Raw genomic sequence first — 14,774 nt, 5'->3', positions numbered from 1 at the left:
AACTGACTTAAGATGCATGTGAATGTATTAGCAAGAACAAACTTTCAGAGTTATTAAAACAGTGAAGCAATTTTTATCCAGACCTATTTCTGTATTCTGAAACCCACTTTGGACGATGTCAAAGTGACAAACAATCCTTTTTAACCAGTTATTTCAGTATTCTAACAATCTCGCCTCATGAATTATTTGACCTATTTACCAATGTGTGAATGTGCAATCACAACTGTTAGACTCAGTAGTTTTTAATGTGACACATATTGTAAATGGATTCAATTATTTAATGCGCTAGCTAGATGTTTTCAATCAAGTAACCGTAAATGCATTTAGTAATCAAGTTTAACTGTCCATGTCTTGAGATGAGCCTCTTTTTCTCCAGTAAAGTTTTTGCTTAAGTTCAACACTTTCGTGCACTTGCAGTTTAATTAGACTACTCTTAAAGTCCAACATCTTAACTTATAAACAATATGAAAGAAGAGTCTGAAGAACTGAATAGTGCCGACGGTGTCTTTAATCTCAATGAGACATCTCAACAAACTGAGTCATTACCCACAGTTAGAAAAAATACCGTTTTACATTTGATTGAGGAAGTCAAGCGTTGATATCACAATTAGTATATGGTGTATACGGTGAAATAAACAGGACGTCATAAAATCATACATTTATTACATGCAGTGCAAATGTAAAATGCCTGCTTGTTGAATGGTACAGTATGGGCCTGTGTTCATATCAGTGCCCTCAAAGTGTATCGTGTTGAGTTCAATTTAAAGGAATAGCCACTCTCAATGGTATCAATCTTTCTAACTCTCAGGCAAGAAGGCGAATAAGCAAATTTCCCAAAATGTTAGACTATTCTTTTAACCCTAGAGGTTGCTTGTTATATAGTGCTAGGGATATCGGTACTATGGTTTAATTCACTTCATCATTATTCTTAATATGAAGTTGTTCAAGCATGTCAGTTGTATGCATGTATGTACGTATACAGGTTTCCTAAATCTCAAGGATGCTAATTTGTCTATGTAGTAAGTGAGACACATTTATGCAAGCTCAGGAGTCATTGGCATTGACCCAGGCCTCTAGGTTGGAGTAAACTTTCTCATGAGGTAAACTGTTGTACTGCGTGCATATCTTACACAGTCTCTCCCTCCAGTCTGTGTACAGCTTCACTTTCCACTGATGTTTCCAGGTAAAATATTCATTGTAGCGTTTCTTGTCCTCTGCGAGCTCTTGTAGATACTTTCCTAAGTCTTTAACTGATGCAAACTCATCAACATGGATGAAAGAATTAGGTGGAGCCACAGCTTTGTAGTCGTCCAATGGTGGTCCCAGGACGACAGGCACCGCCCCGCCATGGAAAGCATTCCTCCACAGCTTCTCTGTGACATAATCTTTGGTGACCGAGTTCTCCATAGCCAAATAGAAGTAGCAGCGAGAGATTGTAGGTAAGAGGGCATCAGAGAGGAGGGGTCTCTTTGTCCAGCGGCCGTAAACCGTTACAGGAACTGTGGCTTTGAGCTCTTTGTACACTTTGCTTCTCCTGTGATGGCTCCTGAAGTTGCTGACCACCCAACAGACCAGGAAGCTCTTATTCAGAGGGACTTCTTCAACCAGATCTCCTTCAGCCTCCTTTGGTAGCAGTTCGCCATAGGGTATTGGGATATCAGCATCTTTCCTGTAGGTGATGGTCATGTTGAAGATATTTGCATACTGCAACAATTTTCCATTGGAAACAGGGGCTTCCAGGGACATCCAGGCCCACCTCTGGCCCTGTGGTCGTGAGAGGTTCAGGGGCAGCTTCTGCTGTCCCATTGCCAGCTCTACGTTGTGGAACACGACCACATCAGCTGAGGGGAACAGGGAGCGCTGGTCCACCAGTCTACAGCGAGGGATACGATAGAGGTCCCAGCACACGTCACCCCTCAGGCTGTATGACGTCCTGAAGGGCCAGTACCACAGCAGGATGGTGACGTTTCTACTGCTCTTCCCGTCATCGAAGGTGGTCAGATTTACGGCTTTCAGTGCCTGGAATCTTCTCGGCCATCCATTGAAAAGACACAGTGGTAAAACACAGAGAAAGGAGAGGAGGAGGCGCTTCTTCATTGAGCTGAGTACAATCCTCTTACGCACCCTTCTTACACACCCCTGTCACAAAAGGAATTAAGAAATAGGATCATAAAGGAGCGATGAGGTTTTGTGAATTTACCTTTTGTTAAAGCAGATGTTAAGTCACCATATCAGTGATTTTTGCAGGTTTAGTTTATTACAAATCACATAACATCACATTCAATGATTTTGCAAAATTTTCTGCCGTGTTTTAGAAATTTGGATGTACCTTCCTTACTGTTTCATGCATTCAGTTTCCATTTATTTCCATATGCTAAAAAATACCACGCCAGTAAGTTAATGCAGCGCTGGCTTTTTAAATCAATGTGTGAATGACCTGGAGGTGTTGAGGTTAAAGCACTGACGATGAACCACAATGTTCTCAGTTTGAGTCCGGATGGGGATCTGTGGTTCATGTCATTCCCCATCTCTCCCCCCATTTCCTGTCATCTTTATACCCTAACCCAGAAGCATAACCCCCCCCCCCCCCCCCCAAATTTGCTAATTGCTTTTTATCTTGCACCGGTATATATGGAAACCAATGACAAATTCAGAATTTATCCCATCTTTACAATACCAACAATTTAAGATTAATTTCTATCCAAAATCCATACAAACATAATCTATTTGTATCAACCAAGACAGCATATTCAAGAAAGGCTCTAATGTTATTCTGAATAGTCTTGTAGAGTATTTTGCGACTAGTTAAAATAAATTTGTCACTAACCTCCTAATAAGAGGTAACATTGGAATGAGGCTCTCCTGGGCCTCCTTAGAAAGTAAATATGATGTGCAAATTGTAGAGCTTTTAAAGCTGATCATTTTTCATTATTCCTCTATCCTTTAGGATGAAAACAGTTGAGCACTAGAGTCACCCTTGGATGGACGAATAGGCTTAATGAATGCATGAAAAGTAACTCCAGGGTCAGGAAAACATTGTATTTAATCAAAGACTACATCAGGTTTTCATTCAAAATCTACTAAAGTTTACTACTGGAGGCCCACAGACAGTAACACTTGTGTGACCTGGCACTGACATGTAAACAGGAAAAATAGGCTACCATCTCAAAGGCAGATTGTCAGGGTGTGGCAGTCGTGACTGCGTGAACCAAACTGAATGGAAACCAAATAATTTTCCTTTGGGTTACTGAAGGGTGAACACACATTTTTGTACAAGTCATGCAGGTTTAGCTCCAGTCTGTGTGGACATCAGATCTGTCTCTAATTGACCAACTGAAGTTATGATTGAAATGAGGACTCACCATCAGATACTTCCACTTAGAGTCCATGACGGTTTTCTGCTCAACAATGAATCAAGAGAAACCTGTGGACAAAAAAAGGAGAATATTAGGAGAAAGTTATGAGTGCTGTAGCCAAAGCAGGAAAATATCCATTCATTCACATCATTTCACAATCAGTTACCACTTCTGTACAAACATTTCATGCTGTTTCATTGAAAATATTCTCTGTAATGTCTAAGGAAAGAATGAAATTCAAAATATTGATTGGCAATGATGATGAAATACCATCTATTACTTTAAAATTCAATCGTTCAGTCATAGAAAAACTTCTCTCTTCTTCTAGTTGCTAGCCTTACTGCTGTACGGTGCGTTTCCTCTGTGACATTTTAAGAAATAATGGTTGTGCAAAAGATCCCAGAAATCAAACCACAGGTTTCCACATTGCGTAAGACAGGAAAAAGAAAAAGGACATTTAACTGAACAGTGCGCAGATAAGGACCAGATGAAGACTCACGCAGGACTAAAAGGTGTCACGAATTCCCCTTCATATTAGTTTGTTTTCATCCTCTCTGCTTGTTTTAGTAACTCTCCTGTCATTTCAGATCCTACCATTCACCTCTGATTCCCCTCATCTGGTCCTCCACACCCATCTCACCCATTCCCTCGTTAGCCCTCTCTATTTAGGTCCCCTCACTTGCACTTGTTCCCTGCCAGATTGTCTTGTGTGTTAGTGCCAAGTTCTCCAGCGTATCTTTATATTGTTCTTGTTCTGCCTGTTTTCCTGTTTTTGACCTTGGATTTTTGCCTGCCCCTTATCGGATTTGTTTGCCCGTTCGGACTGACCTCCTGGTTTTGACCCTGCCTGAAAACAAGTAAAAAGCGAACTAATTTCTTGTCTCTGAGTTGTGCTTTTGGGTTCAAGTATCTGTAATCCTTACAATCTAAAAACATCAGAACACAGATTCTGTCCATAATTATATACAAATGTATTATTCAACCTGTGGAATCTACAACAAGTTGCTCTTAAAAAATCCTCTGTGTTTTTAGTCCCATAGATTTGACATTTGTTAAAAAGGGATATATCAAGCTTTTGAGAATGTAAAAGTAGACATTTCCATCTGATACCATAGAAAACCTGCAAAGTTAAAGTTTGTTTTATTCCCTTACTTTGAAGACTTAAAATGTAACTAACAAGAACAAGAGAGGGGCGATTTGTCATGTGTTAAGAAAAGTGAGTTTCTGAAACCTATTAGTCTACAAAGACAGCTTTATGTACACACTGTCTTTGTGGAATAGCATAACAATATCTGCCTGCAGAGGTTAGAGATTAAGACACGAGGGCTTTCAGATACGATGGGTTATTCTTACAATCAGTATTTCTTAAGTTAGCCTCTATAGTTGAGACATCAAGACAATTTGTGAGCAGGATGTGGTGAAAGATTAATGATGGCAGTGGCACTGTTTGCAGTTCAGCGTTAGAAGCTGCATCGGGCACACCAATTGACTTTCCACCCTGAATGTATTCATTCACCTACAGTGAACTAGTATACGTATGTGAAAACAGCACATTTTCGAAGTCAGACCACATTGACCAGAGGGATTCATGTCAAAGAGAACCCCAAGCTTCCTCCACTCACCTGATCAACGGCTGAGCGGTCAGTCCACCAACCTCAGTCAACACTGATGCCAGTTTTGGTCGCTGCTGGTAGAAACATGATGCTGGTCTTGAATCGCTTGCAAACCAAAAACGCAGTCTCTTTGGCAACTCTCTAAAATAAACTACTGATCACATCAGAAGGCTTTTGCACACATGTGCACCGACAGGAAAAGAGGAAGCGTCAACAGAAAAAGATGTGGGTTACACAAGGGTGAGCCCACACCATGTGAGTCATCCGTGTAGCTATGTTGTGGAGAATAAAATGTATGTAGAATGTGGTATTTATTGACCACACAAATCACAGTTGCTGTTTTATAAGTTAGTACAATGTACATTCATGTGCAGTGCAAAAAATTAATTGTGGCAAAGGCACTGAATGGGTAAATGCCCTATTTTTCTTTGTGTGTTGATTGTGCTCGTTTGATTCCTCTAAAGTTATACACTTGGTGTTAAGATTTAGTGCAAAAGGTGGACCCAAGCACAACTGGGAGACAGATGTTTTAACAGATTTATTGAAAAGCACTCGGGTGATGCAAAAGATGAGCAAGGTGGACAGGGCTGAGGTTGCACGGGGAAGCAAGCAGGAAGGGGGATGATACTGAGACACCCAGTATCAGTTAAAAATGTAAGACCACCGCTGTAACTGATGCAACAATTTATCAAGCACTTGGAGGAAAGCCAGGGTTGCTATACTGCAGTGCTGGTTTTGGGGCAGGTGAAACAGCTTGGCAGCAATCAGGAAGCCAGGAGCCGGGAGAGACCGACAGAGAGAGACAAACAGGGGACAACTGTCTGTTGATTTCCATTGATTTATCTCCGAAACAAATCAATGGAGCTGACACATCAGCCACTGTCATCACAGGCTCCAAAGTCTAAAAAAGTCAACTTGTCAAGCGAGCAAGTGGTGAGCAGTTGCAAGTCGTTGGACTGCATTTGTGAATGCAAAGCAGAAGTCTCCCTCTCAGGGGCGAGGACACTGTTCACGTGAGCGCGCTAAGTCTGTGTATGTGCTCGGGTTTTGAGACTAAATAAAGTGGATCTGCTCCTTAGGAACACGGAAACTTAGAAACTTCTGAAAGTTCTCATTTCACTTTTAATAATTTGTTCTTGCTTTGCTTGGTCTTGTTCTTTGACTTTTATGTCAGCAATAATGCTTTTAAACGGAGAAACCATGTTTCTGTTCTTTGGAGTTTGGTCCATGATTGCACACAGTGGTGTTGTTTGGACTACATTGACTGTGACTTTGTCTTTATTACAGGATTGTCACTGGAGACTGATCCAATATCCTCAAGACGTGTAAGAAGGAACTTAGAACGACTGCTTATCTAAACATCGTGCTTCAGGAATGCCTCGGCTGTCATTCCACGGAAGGTTTCGTGTGCTGGATTACCTTTGGTGCCAATATGTCACCGCTGATTATCATTGGTTGACTCTCTGATGACTCCAATGCGGTTAGGAACGAATGTCTGGGATCTCATTGAAGTTTTTTTTTTTTCAAAATTTCAAGAGAAGTGCTGATTTCATTGGTGGGTTTTATAGTTCCTTATTCAAAATTCTGTCAACTTTAATTGCTAAGATAGGCCAAGTCAATTCCAGTCTTGGATTTGTCAACTTTTTCAAGGGCGCCATTGTTGCTTACCCAAAGAGAAATGCTGTGAAATGCAACTACATTTACAGCATTCATTGTTCGGTTATGACAACATAACCTTTCTCGCTTGTGTAACAGAAATTGTGATGTTAAGAGGATGAAATCTCTCCAAAGTCCTTTGGTTTGATGCATTTACCAATCTTGTTGCCCATTTGTTGCAGTCCAATGAACCATCACCATTTGAGATGATAACCATTTGGAATTGCATCATTCCATCCACAGTTCAGTTCTTGCAAGATATACTTTGCTGTGAAGGTGAATGGAGCAAGTATATAGGATCGTAAACAGAAGACACAATGGAGAACATGGCTCTTCTTGTGACAGTCTGAGTTTTCAAGCTTATTAAACCTGAAAGGGTCGTCTTCGCCTTTCAACCTAATTCTCTGTTTTAAAAGATCATCCAAATTCTTCTGATTTTGTTCTTTCAACGTGCAACATTGTGGGATGTTTCAATGAGCTCTTTCTACAGTCTTTGCTTACATGACCTTTGTTAACGCACCCAAAAAAGCGTCCTTTGGCTTTGAAGCATTGAACCTTCTCCTTACGTTTCTCATTGTTCAGTTCTTCACGGCCTATGTTACGTGGTCATTTTTGCAGTACTTTCTTGGTTGTTGCTGCTGTGACTGGAGTCCGACTAGGTGCTGGTTCCTCTTTGGTCAAAACTCTAAAGCTACTCTTATATGCTGAGCCAGATTTCATTTGGGGAAACGTTGTCTTGTCTTGCTTGTCTAAGCTAAATTCAGACTGAGTGTAAAGTTACTCTCAGTCTGAATGGAAGCTTTGAGACAAAAGTTTGCATGTGGGATGCATTTTTCACATCATTCAGATCTTCTGCGCATGAACTGGGCATACTACTGAAGTGCTGGCCTATCTTCTGACTCGAGCGTGGGCCCATTCAATGCCTTGTCCAGGTAGACTGAAGCAATAAGGATATTGATTCCAAAATATTGTTGCAAAGGTTGCTTTGCCTTACTGTACCAACTCTTAGGGTCCATGTTGGCAACGTCTTACAAGTACCCGTGGCTGGCCTTTAGTATACGGATTTAAAAATGAATTATTTTCAAGAGATCAGCATCTGGATTGTGCTTGCTATGAGCAACAAAGACAAAAAAATAAGTTTTCCCTGTGACCCTTGTTAAATACCACTGTGTGTGATTGTTTCCTTTATTCTCTTCTGGAAGCAATTCATAAATTGAGCATTACAATCCACTAAATTCTCCATGAAGCTCAGCAAACACTGCATCGTGACACTTATTTCACATATTTTATTTTGTATTAGTAAGGTAAAGGCTGCCTTTTAGCCCAGTGGTTCCTTATTGTTTTTATCGCCTGCGTACATCGCAACTTGGTTTTGATTTTTGAATGAAGTGTGTTTTACGACGCCTTACAGCCTGTTAGTGTCTAGACGGGGAGTTAGCCAATTGTGAGTTGTATTTATTCAATCACACAATACAGCAGTGGTTGTTGCAGACTCAGGAGATCTGCACTCTACCTTTCTATTAATATGGAATACTAGATAGCTTCTCTCTCGATGCTTCTAAAAACCATTCAAATGTAACAACCTGAGGAGGGAACATCACTTGTATGCAACCCGTGACAAGGCCAAGGAACATAAACATAGCTTTGCATTAAAGGCTCTAATGTCTTAAAGATTAAGAACTACTGGTGTAGCTCATTGTCTTGTCCAATAGGTACATTGTTTAATTCTTTTGTATGCCTTCTCTTTGTAGGGTCAAAATCTTTTATTTTGCCTGTTCTGTTTTTGTTGTCCTTATAATGCATGTTGTCTTTTGTACAGTTAGTTTGTGCTTGTTGCTCTACAGTTCACTGTTCTTCGTGGTGTGTATGTTGAATAAGATATCTAAAGTTCTTTGAAGCTGCTCAAACAACAGTGAAGTTCTATAATTGTATCTATACTGTACAACAAAACACATTGTATCATTACACTCATTATTTATGTAAGATTATCAGTCGGCTTCAACAACAGCAGTATCAACAACAGGACATTTTGTTTTGTTCCTCTCTAGTGTTATCAGGGACGATTAAGTGTAAAGGAGAATACCTTTCAGGGAGATCTCTAACATGACGGTACTAAACAGGAAATTACTTTAGTTAACCTTGTACAACCTATCCGTCCAATTTGTGGATTCCACAGCACAGAGTCATAGGTGAATGCTATCACGCCCTCATGATTTCCTCTCTAGTGCATCCTCGCCTATGTAATGACATATCTCCACCAATCTGTGTCTTTCTATTAGGGGAGCTTTGTCTCACTCCTCTCAGCTTGCTACATTGTTTTACTTTATGTCAACTTGCTTGAGGGGTGTTTCTGCCTCCTCTCTCCAATCACTGAAACCTCATGAATACCTGCTACATGAAAGCAGTCCCTGCCAGTCATGAATGCGGAACAACAACTAAAAGTAGGCTGCGGGATGAAGGCAAAACAAACACGTCAAACTAAGAGGAAGACAGGGAACAAGCAAGAGACACCAAACTACAAAGACACTATTGATAACTCTATTTCTAGATTCTAACTATTAATAAAGATAAAGGCAGGTATTTTATTTCATGGAAGTGAATCTCTTTTGTTGTGAAACTGTAGAGATAGCATCCACAAACTTTAAAACGAGTCCTCACTCAGTGTGAACATTTCCTCAATATCTTTCTGACACAATAAGAAACTGCCCAAAGTATGTGGATACATACTTTTGTGCACCTTTGTTTTGTTCCAATGAAGACAAATCTTAACATTTGATACAATATATATTTTTGATGTAACATTATTCCAATTTTGTGTTAACAGTTTGTGGAAGGCCCGCAGGCACAGAGCACAGAGCTCAACCCCATCCAACACCTCTGGGGATGAATTGGAGTGACGCCTGCATGCCAGGCTTCATTGCCCAACATCAGTGACCGGCCTTATTGATGGCGTTGAGGCTGAATGGGAGCAAAAATCTTGTTGACAGCCTGAAATCCAAGGAGCGGAGGCTTTTGTAGCAGCATTTTAATTACTTTTGAGATGTTCAGTCACATATATTTGTAATGTTCACACATACTTCTGGCCATATAGGGCACACAGGGATTTAAGCACTTGAAGGAAATAAAATGAGTTGTGTCATACAATCATTGTAAATCAACATTTTAATTATACATTATTCTATAGCTGCACAAAGCCTTAAATCAATCAAATTCTATGGCTTTATTCTCATTTGTCTTTTGGAAAAAACACTGATATGGCTGCCACTGACTTATTACAGTAGAGAGTAAGTGACAGAAAGCAAACAGGGGAAAACAGAGATAGCTAAGGACCAAAGTGGACTGACTGAGACAGTCACAGATTGAGAGTGGAAGACTTCTTTCAGAGAATACCCTGGAAGGCTGACAGGCTGAGAGGAGACATCCAGATCTGCTGGTCTGACTGGAAAGGCCAGAGGGGGTGTGGCCTGCCTCTCAGAGCATGACAGGTGTGGTGAAGGACAAACAAAAAGAAACACACACACAGAAGGGAAGGGAGTGAAGAGAGGGAGAGGTGAAAGCAGTGTTCTCGGATCCAGTGCTGACTGTGAGTATACGTATGCTTCAGTAACACATCTTACCACCGATTTCATTAAAACTGTGAAAGAGTGACGTGTGTATGTGTGTGTGTGTGTGTGTGTGAAAGAATAAGCGAGCAAAATAGTCCTAATTACACAGGAATGTAAAATTCCAAGTCACAGATTTATTTTTACTTTTATAACTGACTTGCTTTTGCATTGACAGGGACTGAAACGAGACCATTTTGTGGATCCAATAGATTAAGTGGACATTATGACGACGAAACAGAAAGAAATGACGGATGAGAGCCCTAAGATTGAACTCTTTGTTAAGGTAAGACCTAAAATAGTTGTGATGTGTGGGGTGCAGTACATCTATTTGTTATTTATATATTTTTTCAGCAACCTTGCAGTTATTTAAATGAATATATAACTATATTTGTAGTTTTGTTTTATCTTTACCCACATCTTCTCTAGTAGCTATAGACAAAAGACAATTTCTAGGTCAAAATGTGTCTGCTTTAATGTTATTTTTCATTAATTGCTTCAGTGTTTAATCTCAGTATATCCATCTCTTGTTATTTCTGGAACGTATCAGAGTGGATACTTGTGGTGAGCAGTAGAAACTAAAAAGAGGCCTGTCCAGTTTGGAAACCTGTGTCCTGCCCTTTCAAAAAATAATTTGTCTCCACAACAAAAGCCTGTGACTCAACAACAGGCTGTAGTGGGAAATGTATGAGCCAGCAGAGACAATATGTGAATACTGGGTTGTTTAATCTGGGTGTAAATCGGCCTCAACTCACCATTTGAAATTCCTCAGTGGTTGGTTTAAACTGTGAGAGCAGAGCAGGCTCGACAAGAATACCTGTGCCAGATTCATGATCTGGTCAGGTACATTTCAACCCTGATCTGATGCCGGAACCAACTTATTGGTGTCCTATTTCAAAAACAAATGATTTAACGTCACTGTTTGCAAGTAATGAGAAGTGTATGTGTTCATAATGTTATGTATGTTTGTCTGTCAGGCCAGTGTCGATGGTGAGAGTGTGGGGAACTGTCCTTTCAGTCAGAGACTCTTCATGATTCTTTGGTTGAAAGGGGTCAACTTTACCCTCACCACTGTGGACATGAAGCGGTGAGAACACATCTTTTTTTTTCTTTTTCCCGAAGTAAAATGTATTGGTTTTGTGTTGGTATTTACGACTCACAAAATAATGTGATGAAATACAACAAGAAACAGCAACTCCCTTTGCAATGTAGTCCGAGCAAAAATAAACACTTATGGCATTTGCATTGTATTATATTTTTTTAGGTGTTCATCTTATTGTTCACAACCACTATATTTCAAGGTAATTGCACATAAAGAGTTGATACGGGACATACAACTCACAAGAAAATGCTCCTATTAAAAAAAAGTGTTACTGTTGGAAGGAAACAATAACGATGTTTGAGTATTAAGCATTTTACTGCACTTCAATATTTCATTCCTCTGTCCAGAGTGCAGGGTTTGCAGAGGGACTGCAGCCTGTGTTACTCACATGGTTGAAAAGGGTACAATATTTACAACAGGGGAACAATGATATTATGACAGACAAACATACAGGACTGTCTCAGAAAATTAGAATATTGTGATAATCCCCATACGTGTGATTTAGTTTACTGAACCAAGCTGAGTGTTTTTCAAGGCTCAGGAAACCCTTGCAGGTGTTTCGAGTTAATTAGACGATTCAAGTGATTAGTTGAATACCCTACTAGTATACTTTTTCATGATATTCTAATATTTAGAGATAGGATATTTGAGTTTTCTTAAGCTGTAAGCCATAATCAGCAATATTAAAAGAATAAAAGGCTTGCAATATTTCAGTTGATTTGTAATGAATCCAGAATGCATGACATTTTTGTTTTTTTAATTGCATTACACAAAATAAAGAACTTTATCACAATATTCTAATTTTCTGAGACAGTCCTGTATACAAGGATGAGGATGAAATGGATATACCTTGAGAACATCCAGTCACATGAAGGAACATAAAAACTACAAACAAAAATACCAACCAATCAATAAATCAAATGCTCTGACAAAGAAAGAGAAAGAAATCAGGCATCTGTGTGGCAGGACTACAATAAGCCTGTTGAACGGCATGTCTACCTACCTGCCAATCTGCTAGCACTTTGTGCGTGCACTTATTGTGTCACCGGAATCATCAACAAGCGGCAAGCTTGACAGCTAACCGGGCATATGTTTACGATCATAATAATAATTTTGGGGGAGTGGCTTTGTTGCATATTTGTTTTTTAAATCTAGCTATATTTGTTCCAAACGTAGTTTTAATGTTTGACCAACAATAATGAAAAGGACTACTACTACTACTACAACTAATAATAATAACAATATTAACAACAATAATAGTACAAATAGTAAGAATAAAACAATAAGATCTAATTGGGAAATGTATCTTAGGTAAATTAGATGAAACTGTAAAGGAAATCAACCCATAAACGTGAGCTCATTATCCCTTTTGTACTCCTTTGTCATTGTTGTCATTTGACCATCTTTGGTGAGCTTAACTTGTTTGTCGTTTGCTGTTCTGTTGCAGGGCACCTGATGTGCTGAAGGCTCTGGCTCCAGGCTCTCAGCCGCCATTCCTCCTCTACAACGACGACGTCAAAACAGACACGAACAAGATTGAGGAGTTCCTGGAGGAAAAGTTAGCCCCACCAGAGTGAGTAGACTATAGCATGTTTTCTGTCAAGTATTTATCTTGAAACACATTAAATATTCTATTCATTATTGCACTGACACACGTTCATTCCACCAATGGCAGGTTTCCCAAGTTGTGCTGTCGATACAAAGAGTCCAACAATGCTGGAGAAGACATCTTCCGAAATTTCTCAGGATATATAAAAAATCCTTTTCCTGTAAAAAATGAAGGTAAGGGCATTAGTTGGATATTTCAAAAATAAATGAACAGTCATTTCTGTACACAACCACATGATGGAGACCTCTCCACTCTTTCAGGGCTAGAGAAAAAATTTCTGTCAACTCTGGTTAAGCTGAACATGTACCTGGAGACTCCTCTCCCCTATGAACTGGACCAGAACCCGAATGCCACTGTGTCTTCACGCTGCTTCCTGGATGGTGACACCCTCGCCTTGGCAGACTGCAACTTGCTTCCCAAACTCAATATTATCAAGGTGGGCACATTTTTAGCAGTACAAAAACTTCCTTTCCATCATTGGGACAGAGATCAACAAATTATTATCTTATGGATAAAGATTAGTTCTAAGTCATATTGAGCTGTTCCAGGACTTTAAGTTCTCCTGGTGTCTTTTTGCAAATAATATAATCCTAAAACCCGTCTTCCCGCAGGTGGTGTGCAAGCAGTACCGCGACTTTTCCATCCCTACAGAGCTGAAAGGTCTGACACGTTACCTGGATAATGCCTACAAACAAGATCAGTTTCGTTACACCTGCCCAAAGGACTCAGAGATCCGCACTGCCTACAAAGCTGTTGCAAAGTACCTGAAATAAAGCAGTGTAAGTGAGAACAAAGAAGAATAGAGCGAGTAATGCAGGGAACAACAGAAAAAAGGTGACACAATGTCTGAAAACTGTACATGATTTATGTTTTATTTGTGTCAAAATGAGAGTCTCGATAATAAAAATTGTTCAATAATTAGCTTTCGTTAAAAAGTATTGTTGTTTTCGTCAATTGGGTTTTAATTTGCCAAGTGCTACTTCAAAGTTGCTTACAATTTGTATTTGTATTTATGTACTGTTGCATACCCTGGTTGTTCTTATGTAGATTGCTTAATACATTTTATTTAACCATGGTATGAGAACGAAAGCGCTGTAAATCCCAGAGAATATTTATGTTATGTCTTGTTGTGCATGCATATATTGTGTCCAAGTAAATACATGATGTTGATTGCAATTTATTAATGACATGTTGATACTAAGTCAGATGCAACTTTAGATTAAATATCATATGTTGGCTGTAGATAAGGCAGATTCCAAAGATATTCTTTGCTTTTAAAGTGTCTTTTAATGGTAGGTTTTTAAACTAAAAAGGAACATAAATGAGAAATCTTTTTCGTCACCCTAATCATTGTTTACATTCCGTCCTGTTTATTTGTTTTGTCCGTGTAAATAACTTCATGTGTCTCAGTAGTGACTCAGTTGTGTTTAATTTTGACATAAATTTAAACAGGGTGAAGAGAAAAATATATATTTTGACATGGTATATATTAAAGACTATGTGAAAAAGTTTCATGTTGGTTGTATGAATATTTGGTGAGTTTGCAATTATGTCAATGTGAAAAAAATGTACATGTAAATGTCAGGAAATATGTAATACAGTATGTTGCCTGGAAGCTAATAAAATAAATTATATATCATAATAGTAAGTAATAAAATAATAAAAGCTTTTAATCTTACATTTAACCTATATTGTACATTCATTAGATATTTCTGTTGTTCAAGGTAATGCTAATTTTAACTACTTTATATACTGTTATATAACTGTTACTGTAATATATTTACTGTACAACCATGCATCATATTTATTATGCACTTTTTAAACTTTTAGTTTACA

At 39.0% G+C, this 14,774-nt stretch overlaps 2 protein-coding genes across 2 annotated transcripts; one reads left to right on the top strand and one right to left on the bottom strand.

Moving 5' to 3' along the window:
* Positions 1-506: 506 nt before the first annotated feature.
* Positions 507-5,104, bottom strand: fut7 (fucosyltransferase 7 (alpha (1,3) fucosyltransferase)). Its single transcript, XM_079179524.1, has 3 exons — positions 4,979-5,104; positions 3,363-3,424; positions 507-2,139 (listed from the first exon to the last, which is right to left on the bottom strand). Exons 2-3 carry the CDS (start codon positions 3,387-3,389, stop codon positions 1,045-1,047), a joined length of 1,122 nt encoding a protein of 373 aa, XP_079035650.1. The 5' UTR covers positions 3,390-3,424; positions 4,979-5,104; the 3' UTR covers positions 507-1,044.
* Positions 5,105-10,097: 4,993 nt separating this feature from the next.
* Positions 10,098-14,449, top strand: clic3 (chloride intracellular channel 3). The gene is made up of 7 exons (XM_079178582.1): positions 10,098-10,208; positions 10,406-10,513; positions 11,205-11,314; positions 12,777-12,902; positions 13,005-13,111; positions 13,199-13,374; positions 13,550-14,449. Exons 2-7 carry the CDS (start codon positions 10,454-10,456, stop codon positions 13,709-13,711), a joined length of 741 nt encoding a protein of 246 aa, XP_079034708.1. The 5' UTR covers positions 10,098-10,208; positions 10,406-10,453; the 3' UTR covers positions 13,712-14,449.
* Positions 14,450-14,774: the final 325 nt, after the last annotated feature.

This window comes from Pholis gunnellus, assembly GCF_910591455.1.
Source record: "Pholis gunnellus genome assembly, chromosome: 18".
In the NCBI taxonomy this organism is placed as follows: Eukaryota; Metazoa; Chordata; class Actinopteri; order Perciformes; family Pholidae; genus Pholis; species Pholis gunnellus.
Note: the sequence above shows the minus strand (reverse complement) of the source record. Positions and strands in the feature narration are given on the sequence as shown.

Excerpts from the sequence above, each read along its gene's own strand:
- fut7 (XM_079179524.1), bottom strand. The coding sequence starts at position 3,389 with ATGGACTCTAAGTGGAAGTATCTGATG. Across the intron at positions 2,140-3,362 it reads CTAAGTGGAAGTATCTGATG|GGGTGTGTAAGAAGGGTGCG; the intron begins GTGAGTCCTCAT and ends CTTTTGTGACAG.
- clic3 (XM_079178582.1), top strand. The coding sequence starts at position 10,454 with ATGACGACGAAACAGAAAGAAATGACGGATGAGAGCCCTAAGATTGAA. Across the intron at positions 10,514-11,204 it reads AGATTGAACTCTTTGTTAAG|GCCAGTGTCGATGGTGAGAG; the intron begins GTAAGACCTAAA and ends TTTGTCTGTCAG. Across the intron at positions 13,112-13,198 it reads TTTTCCTGTAAAAAATGAAG|GGCTAGAGAAAAAATTTCTG; the intron begins GTAAGGGCATTA and ends CCACTCTTTCAG.